General features: G+C 34.2%; 1 protein-coding gene across 1 annotated transcript; it reads right to left on the bottom strand.

The window, feature by feature from the left end:
- Positions 1–1,050: 1,050 nt before the first annotated feature.
- Positions 1,051–1,992, bottom strand: LOC116122622 (ATP-dependent DNA helicase pif1-like). The gene has a single exon (XM_031408449.1). It carries the CDS (start codon positions 1,990–1,992, stop codon positions 1,051–1,053), a length of 942 nt encoding a protein of 313 aa, XP_031264309.1.
- Positions 1,993–10,310: the final 8,318 nt, after the last annotated feature.

Raw genomic sequence — 10,310 nt, 5'->3', positions numbered from 1 at the left:
GCAATAGGGTTTTGAACTTTGGGAAGAAGCTCGGGAGCGTTGGCTGGCAGCGGAGAATGTTATTTCAAAATTGCAAAAAGAAATCGAAGTTCTGAATTCTGACAAACAAAAATTAGAAGAAGTGAGAAAGGTTTTGTAAGAGAGGGTAGATAAAGTTGAAGATGACTTGAAACATCTTCACGAAGCATTTACATCTGCTGAACAATCTATTGAAAATCAACAAAAAGAAAAGGAAGTTGTGATAAAAAGATTGCACGAATTGTCTAATGAGAATAGAAAAATCCAATCTTTGGTTGTCAAAGCTAAGAAAGAGAATAATGAAGTTGAAGATTTGGTGGCAAACATGTTTATGGCCGTCAGAAACGCTTGTGTAGATGCTTTCAAGTCAAAATTTCCAAATGAAGACTCTTTTGGAAAAAAATTGTGTTGAAGAAAGGGCAGAATCCTTCTAATGAAGTTTGTATTAATGATAATGCTACTGAAAATGTATCTACACCATGCAATACTACTTGTACAAATAATGAAATAGTATAATGGTGTTGTGAAATATTTGTCAAATATTCTGTATTTGAAACTTTGCATTGTTATAGAATCAATATCATATCTAATTTTCTATCTTGTGGAACACTTCTTTGAAAACAAAATTTCACAACTTTTCTTATGGTTCATCTTGTTGTTGGACTAATAAGATCTTGATTCCTTTTCTCGAAGTTACTCTTGATAGGGCAACATATAATTGTCCATGGGTAAATACTTGGTGTTTTACGTACAATCCCACCGTTTTGAGTGATTGACCTTGACTTTTGTTTATAGTCATGCAGAAGCTAACTACAATTGGTAATTGCCTTCTCTTCAGTCTAAAAGGCCATTTCATATCTGCATTGGACATTGTTATTCTAGGAATCACAACATTATCACCAATATTTGATCCTATAATAATTGTTGCTTTTATGCACCACTTCCTTAATTGAGTCACAATCAATCTCGTCCCATTGCAAAGGCCATCTGATTGATTCAAATTTCATAGCAACATAATTGGAACTCCAATTTTTAATTGCAATTCTTGTTTGGCATACTAGAGCACATCAAAGTGTTAAGGAACTCTATTGGATATAGAATGTCATCATCATTTGAAGTCCCTGCTACTTTGCAAGTGCTGTCTGAACTGTAATAGATCTTTGATTTTGATTGCAATTTTTGAATAATGTAGTCATTCAATTCATGTGCTGTATCATTTTTGGCTGTCAATATTGCCCTCTCTCTGATATAATCAACATTGCCTATCTCAGTAGATAGATTCGGAAAAACAACATTCACAATTCTTTCTTCTAGATTTTTGTGTTGAGAAAGTTTCAAATCTTCAGGAATTTCTATAAAGCTTTCATCTTCCGATACTCCTGTTCCTTCACCAATTTGCAATAACCATCTATCAAAAGTAGTCAACTCATCCAATTCTGCATCGCATTGGAAATTCTTTTTCAATCTCATATTTTCTGTTAGCTTCAACGTGGTGACATGTTCCCAAAGGGGAGATGAAGATAAACATGCTTGCATCACATCATATTTTTTCCCCTTTGGTATAACTGGTAAAATCTGTCTAAAATCTCCACCCAGTGCAACAGTTATGCCTCCAAATATTCTATTAGCATTTGACGAATCTTTATCAGACAAAATGTCCGTCAAAGATCTATCAAGTGCTTCAAAGCAATACCTATTTGCAATCAGTGCTTCATCCCAAATTATCAAAGATGTTGTCAAAATCAGTTTTTCCAATTGCGTTATTTTCTTAATATCACATGTACTCTTTTTAGTTACATCCAAAGGTATCCTGAAACGTGAATGGGATGTTCTTCCTCCTGGTAATAGCAAGGCACCAATACCTGACATAGCAATAATGAGAACAATTTTACCTTCAAACTGCAATTTTGATATTATTGTTGACCATAGGAATGTTTTGCCTATTCCACCATGCCCGTAAACAAAAAACGGCATTCCTCTTTCATTATAAACTGAATTAATAATTGAATTTAAATGTGTAATGACTTCTTTCTACTAGTATTCTTTACAACATATACAATAAAACATACATACTTAGTATATGAAAATAGTTGGGCCCAAAGTTTTCTTTACTTACAAAAAATAATTCTTTACATATATCAAAATAACTAGTATAAAAACTTAGCAACGGTGGACAGTAATGCCAATCCTCTCCGCTTGTCGACGTCCCTCCGACCGCTGCTCACCTATGTCCTGCAAAAACATGGAAAAACAACGGGGTGAGCATAAAAATGCTCAGTAAGTAAATCCCTTAACTCTTCTCCTTCTTTGGTTCTTTCCTTACTTAATTCTTTCTCTTTTCTTTCACTGTTTCTTCCTCTGTTTCTTACTCTCACTGTTCTTTTCTTTCTTTCTATTTCTCTTTGTTCTTTCTTTCTTATTCTTTCTATTCTTCCTAACTATGATGAAATTCATGGCAATATGCATGAATAAAATGCATATGCAATATTTCCATTTTCTTGTTCTATTTCTTTTCTTTTCTTTTCTTTTTCTTTCTATTCTTTTCTTTTCTTTCTTGTTTTTTCTTTTCATTTCTTCTCTTGTTTCTCTTTTCTTTTCTTTTCTTTTCTTTTCTTTTCTTCTCTTGGCTTGTTCAAGCCTTCTCATTCTTTCTTATTCTTATTCTTTCTCATTCTTTCTTATTCTTATTCTTATTCTTATTCTTATTCTTATTCTTTCTTATTCTCTCTTATTCTTTCTTTTTCTCTCCTATTCTTTCTTTTCTTATTCTTTGCCAATCGGTCTCAGTTGATGTATGGATTTGGAACCTTGGTCGTGTGAGTGAGTACAGTTCTCATCTACATGCATTCTTGCGGACCGTACAAATTTTTCTTTCTTCTTAGGCCACTCAATTAAGGTGGCGTGCATGTAGGAAATTCTTCTTGGTACAACCCTCATCCACATACACTCTTACGGGTCGTATAATTCTTCTTCTTCTTATGCCACTCAATTAAGGTGGCGTGTATGTGAGAATTTCTTCTTAGCACTCACGGTTCCCCATCACAATAACCTATTCTTTTCTCTTTTTTACCACTCCTTAATTTTTTAATGCTTATTCTTCCTTTCTCTTTATTCTTAGAGTGTTTTATTCTTTCTTGCTTTACTTTTTATTCTTTATGTCTTTATTCTCTATTCTTTCTTAAATTTCTACACATACACAATTATATGCATATGGATGGCTCATGCTTGAAATTCTTACTTGGATGCACTCATGAAATGCAAATATGCAATTTTGCATAAAATTAAGGTTTCTACTCAAACTTATACTTCTCTTAGGCATTTCATCAAACATTACTTGTGCATAAACAAACCCTAATTTAATTATCATTCAGTTTGTTTCTCAACCATCCAAAAATGAGAGAAAATCTCTCTTGTAGCATCACCATACCTACACGGCAAACACACTCCCAAAAATTCCTCCAATTCTTCTAATTTCAACCCATCATCAAACCATCACATACACTTCTCATATTCAAATATATCCAACAACAAGCATAATTCATCATCAATCTCATCTCAATTTCTCAATAACCATAACATATGCATACTTAAAAGAAATCTCTACTCACTTGAATTCTTAAACTTTAACTTGAGTTGGATTTTGAGTGGAATTTACTTACCTTATGCTTGAGTCTTCTCTACTAAGCTCTCTACTCTTGTTGGATTCAAAACTTCTTCTAACCCTAAGCATAAACTTCATAAGAACTCAACTTTTACACAAATAAATCATAGATAAAGAGCATGAATTCTTACCTTTTGAAGTCTTGAATCAAAACCCTATTAAAAATCACTCAAAAGCCCTCAAAATCCTTGGAGGATTGAATGAAAATTTGAGAGAAAATGGGGGAGTAGTGTGGCTGTGGAATGAAGGAAATAAGGGTTACAAACCCTTATCATCTTATTTTATAAACTCACTTTCCCATTTTGCCCTTACACTTTTGTGGAAATTCCATCCTTGTCCCTTAGTCAATTACCATAATGCCCTCATTTTTATTGTATTCTTTATGAAATTCTACCTCTTTTCACTCCCCACTTTTTCAACTAATTTTGAGTGAAAAGACCATTTTACCCTTAATGCAAGTTTAATACATTTTCTTCATATTCTCTTAAAATAACTTTAATAAAAATTAACTAATGGCTATAAAACATAATTTAAATCATGTACCTCCCTGTTGGGCATTACAAAATGTCTCTCTGTCCATTGTTTAGACCACTATATAATCATCATGCAAGATTTTGTTGCTGTCAATATCGTAGTTCAACTCCTCAACAATCAACTTATTTTGTGTATTTTCAAATTCAGTGCGATTTGGAATTGGTAATCCATGAAAATCAACCATTGTTTTTTGTCCTTTTTAATGAAGTCTTCAATCTCAATCAATGCATGATTGTGTAACTGCTTCGTATTGTATCTCATCGTTCTTATTCCTGTTTTTTTTCCAAAGATTATATGCGATGTCTTCAAATAGTCGATCTGCATTTGCTCACCACAATTTTGCTGGGTTTGCGACTTCATTATATAAAAGAGTTGTTACAAATAGTTGTCGTAACTATGTTCCAATAGCCCATATTGAGGCTTCAGCTAAGTAATCATTCCATTCTCTGTCATCATCTAACAAGCCTAATGCATAACATGCATCTTTGAATGTAGGATATAACCCTCCATTAACAGTTCTAATATTTTCAAATGATGTTGCTCCTCTAACCAAATTTAACAACATTTTGATATTTTTCACCGCTGCCTAAAATTGCAAAGTAAATTCTGCCAATGCATCTTCCACCTCCCCGTTGACTCCATCTCCTTTCTTTGTCATTCCAAACCCATTCTGTTGGGAAGTTAGAATAAGTCAATGATCTCGCCTCTTCATATTGTTGATTGCATTTCATCCACTCTGTTAATTTTGTCTAAGTAACAAGATTGCTCTCTAAATATTTGACTAAATTTTGATTTGGATCGAAGACGACTGTTTGTTCATTCTCCAAGTGGAAAGGAAGTCTTTCAACAACTGGTTCTCTATAGTACATATCAAATTGATATATTCTCCAGCAAGCCTCCATGGCAGAAATATATCTGTAATTGTAGTAATTGCATTTTTCAAAATTATATTTATAACAAATAACAACAAATATATTATATTTTATTCTTCTATGTACATACCTGCAATCGACATAAGCTTTAATTTCATCCTCCTCTGTAGTATTCGTGGATCTAGAACTCCCTTCGTTATTTTTTGCAACCTCCATAGAAACTTTGATTCTGTCAGGTCCTTTGTTGACATACTTGAATAGATATTTGATTGATCTATGCTAGTTACAGATCTCAATGTTTATTTGACCATCTTACTTAACCGTCAGATTTCTATTATAGGAAACAACAAAATGGTTGTCAATTTTGACACCTTTTTTCTCAATAAATGCTCCAGTATCTCACCTTCTATATACTGGGTACCCTTCATCATCTACAGTTGTTGCATTCACAAATTTCTTTGGAAAATGTTTATTACATTTCCCGTTCTCCATGCAGGGTGAACTTGTATTTAAATCTCCACACAGACCATGGATATTGTAGTTCCCAACAACTGCATAAGCAAGAGGATCCTTTTCTTTATCTGGTAATTCAGCAGATATCATCCTATCAATCTTCGATGGCGAAGGATTCCTATATTCACCGCAGACGAAAATCAATACATGTGCATGTGGGAGACCTCTTTTCTGGAATTCAATAGTATAAATAACTGAGAAATATAATAGAATATTGTTAGTAATTGTTGATATATTGTAAATTTCATATTATAAATCATAAATGAACAAATAGTTTAAAAGAAAATATACATATCACTTATAACAGAACTTACTTGCCAGAGTTTCACCAAAATATTTATCAGTCTTTATCTCTTTCATCAGTTCAAGCAATTTCATTTTCATCAGTTCAAGCAATTTCATCTCGAACACTCTACAAACAGCAGTTACTCTGTAACAACTGCTGTAAACTAGTATAATGCATGCATAATAACAATAGAAAATTGGGCCCAAAAACTTTCTTTTCATTATAAGTCATATGTCTTTTATACACAAAGAGTATGGTTTACAAAGAGTCATTTTTAAAAGACAAAACAGGGGAAACAGTGTAGCTATTGCTCCTCGCTTGCCGACGCCCCTCCGACTGCATCATCACCTAGATCCTGCATCCACAAAGGAAAATAACGGGGTGAGCACAAAATAATGCTCAGTAAGTAAAACCCTCTATCTGTCTATCCCGGTATGTATTACTCTTAATTCTTTCCTCACACTTTCTGTTGTTTCCTACTAAACGTCATGGCCTCATCTTACCGGAGGTACGGCCGGATGGCGTTCACACAGCACCATCTCACTCTCCATGACTATCGGGTGGAATTCACACAGTACCAACCCGTTCTTAGTGACTACCGAGTGGGGATCACAAAGCACCTACTCGGTTTTCCTAACTATCGGGTGGAGACCACCTAGCACCTACCCGTTTCTCATGACTTTTGGGTAACGATCACCAAGCATTAACCCGTCTCTAGTCACTGTCGGGTGATGATCACAAAGCATCAACCCACTTCTACTAAATGTTGGATGATGATCACAAAGCATCAACCCACTTATCTAACAACTAACCGGGTAGTGGTCACAAAGCATCTACCCATTTCTACTACTCATCGGGTGACGATCACAAAGCATCGACCCATCTCTAAGGGCTATTCGGGTGGTGATCACAAAGCATCAACCCGATTCCCATAACTGTCGGGTGATGATCACAAAGCATCAACCCATCTCTACTACTCTTCTAATTCACTCTATTCTAGCATTTTTCATTCTCTCTACCCTTAGAGTAGTTGCATCCACCAAGTTCTCTACTCATAGAGTAATTGCATACACAAAGTTTCCTACTCTTTCTTAGGTCACTTTTCAATGCACAATTAGTGCCTATGGATGGTTCATCTCCACTAATGCACTTATGAAATGCCAACATGCAATGTTGCAAGAATTAAGGTTCACTACTCATACTCAAACCTCTATTAGGCATTTCATCAAACAACTCAAGTGCATAATAAAACTCTACTATAACAATAATTCTAAATCTTTCTCTAACCATCCAAAATGGGGAGAAACCCCCTCACATAGCCACATATCCTGCCAAAGAAAGACACTTCCAAAAGGATTCCTCAATACCCTTCAATTCCATCTCAAACTACCTTTCCAACCCACATCTCACTTCTTATATTTGCAATGTATAAACAATCACAAAGCACTAGAAATCTCTATTTAAGCCTCAATAACATGGCATATAACATGTATATAACATACATACATAAGTGCTATCAAAACCCTAATCAAGAAAATTCCCAAATCTCAACTTGGGTTGGGGTTTACTTACCTTGTTATGGAGAGATTTCACTAACTCTTCCTTTCACTTGGTTTGCTTGACTTTTTCTCTACTCTTAAACAAAAGAACAAAAACCCTCAATATTCAATATATACAAAAACTCACAAAGCTTCACAACCAAAGCAAGAATCCTTACCTTAGGATGCCTTAGGTTGATTTTCTACCCCAAATCACTCCAAAAGCCCTTTAAAACTCCTTGATCAAAAGAAAGAGAATTTGAGAGGAAGCAAGAGAGGAGAGTGGCGATGGAGAAGAAGAATGAAGGGTTTGCAATGACTTAATTCCTTTTAATGAAATTTATACACAAGCATTCCCATTTTGCCCTTACTCTTCTTTGGGAATTCTATCTATATCCTTTGATTCATTACAAACACACCCCCATAGCAACATATTCTCCATGAAAATTCCTTACATTTTACTCCCCACTTTTCCTGCTAATTAGGGGTAGAATGGTCAAATTGCCCTTAGGGAAGAAAATATCTAAAACTTAACAAACATTTTGGTCGGCCTGTCGCCGCGGCGAGAAAACTTCTGTCGCCGCGGCGAAACTGTCCAGCAGCTTCCCCGTGGCTTCAACACCTCTTCGCCGCGGCGAAGACTGAAACACTAAACTTCTCCTATTTTCCACCAATTTCAGGGCAAGTATTCAACATAACACTCAATCAAAGGTCAAACAAACAATATTACCAAGAAACCAACTAAAATAAGAGCAAAAGAAGAAACAATAACTACGTACCTCAAGTGGGGCGTTACATACTCTTCCTTCTTCATCACATTGACCAATAGCATTCTATACATATTGTATCTCTAGCCACTTTGGATTACATGTAAATGTCAAAAAAATATCAAGATATCCATGACATATGCAAATTGCCATAGCATCTTTATAATTTTGAATACGATATCATGGGTTGCCAGTGTGAGAGGACGGTAGCAATGTACACTTGCCTATATTCTCTACATTAACATCCCCTTTTGAAATAGCATCCATCAATCCGCTATACAAATCACTTCTTAATTTTTTTTTTTTTTTCTTATCCAACGAAACCTTTCCTCTTCAATAGCCATATATGCATCTATAATGTATTGTTGCAATAGCCTGCCAGATTTCATCAAAGTGTGTGCTTCATTCTATCTATACTGCAATTGAAAGGCATAAAATTGTCTCATAGTTAGTTTATGCCTTGTAGAAGTTTCTCCATCGCCCGATTCTCTATACTTAATGCCAACCCTGTATCCATCCTCTCCATACAGAAACAAAATTGGATAACTTAATGCCATAAAACTAGGATGTAAGTCAGTAATTCTCTGTAAACCATTCTTTGAATGATAAACAATAACATCCTTTCCAACATCCGACAGTCCAACATCACCAACAATTATTCCTGCAATTTCAGATGTAGTTGGCAGATTATACTATCTTTCATCTTTTTCCCTATGGATTTTTAACTGCAAGTGGAGTTCAGGAACATTATTTGATTCAATACAATCCCTAGCAAACCGAAAACTTTTAACCAACTCATTGTTCCTATCAAGCATCAATTTCAATTCTTCGATCAATTCCTTGTCAACATTATTATAAGTTTCTTGCCTTCCTATACAATTCAGTCTGTGACTAATTTCACATTGTGTATCATAGATGTAAAGTTGTGCAAAAGTAGGTTTCTTTCTAGGAGGTGGAAGCAATGTCCCTATACAGTGATAATATTGCCCACAAAGTCTGAAAACATATGGACCACTATTTCTATTGATATCAGTATCAATGTCCCCCCCCACCCCATTGATGTAAATGAGAATATCGAATTGTATATTCTTATCTTGTTTCTGAATATTTTTCCTTTAGAACCACTGTTTATACCCAATAATTCTTTCAACAGTTCAAGTGGTTCTTTCAACAGTGGTAACTCAATTTTCCCATCCATATAGCATAACGAAAATACAGGAGAAGTTATCTTTCTGCTCTTAATTGTACACTCTTCATACCACATGATTGTCCCACAATGCTTGCAATGGTAAGATGGTACACCAAAGTTCAATGGTTCCAAATCCACTAACAATAGAAATAACACTAATTTTAAACAAATATCAAAGATAATGATATTGTTACACAAATGAACAAACTGTAATAATTTGTTATGTAGATATATGTCTAAAGTTTATAACTTACTGTTACATATTTTTGAGGGAGTAAGCTTTAATTTAGATTTTTTTCTTACATAATAATCAGCACCTGCAAAATTTTATGTATAGTTAGTCAGATATCTCAAGAAAATGAAAAGAACATAATTATATAACATAATTTTCCTTACCTCTCTTTTTTTTTTAATACATACATTCTATATCTTTTGTTGTCTTTGTATATGTGGTCATTATTTTCAGAAGGGCCTAAGCAAATTTGAAAACCTATATTTGTTTCCAACACTGATTCTGTTTCATTATTTTATACATCTACATTTGTTTCCAACACAGATTTTGTTTCATTATTCGATACGTCTACACTTGTGTCTAACACCGATTCTCTTTCATTATTCAATACGTCTACATTTGTTTCTAACACAGACTCGGTTTCATTATTTGATGCGTTTCCTGAAATTAAAAATAACAATAGTATAATTGTCATACTGTTACAAAAGGGATAAGAAAACAATAATTGATTTATTAATTACTCTTTTTCTCTTTGATCTAGACATTTTGTCATTCGTACTATCATCGGTTTCAGTTCTAACAGCTTTTGCAGCTCTTTGTTGTTTCAATACAATCATTCTCAATTTCCTATTTTTCGTGTACACTCTTCTTCTCAATTCAACAGCAGTTATATTTCCATAATCAAATTCCAATTTATAGC

This window comes from Pistacia vera, unplaced genomic scaffold (assembly GCF_008641045.1).
Source record: "Pistacia vera cultivar Batoury unplaced genomic scaffold, PisVer_v2 Contig136, whole genome shotgun sequence".
NCBI classification, from domain to species: Eukaryota; Viridiplantae; Streptophyta; class Magnoliopsida; order Sapindales; family Anacardiaceae; genus Pistacia; species Pistacia vera.
This window is presented reverse-complemented; position numbering and strand designations above follow the sequence as displayed.

Coding starts and splice junctions, on each gene's coding strand:
- LOC116122622 (XM_031408449.1), bottom strand. CDS start 1,992: ATGCCGTTTTTTGTTTACGGGCATGGTGGAATAGGCAAAACATTCCTA.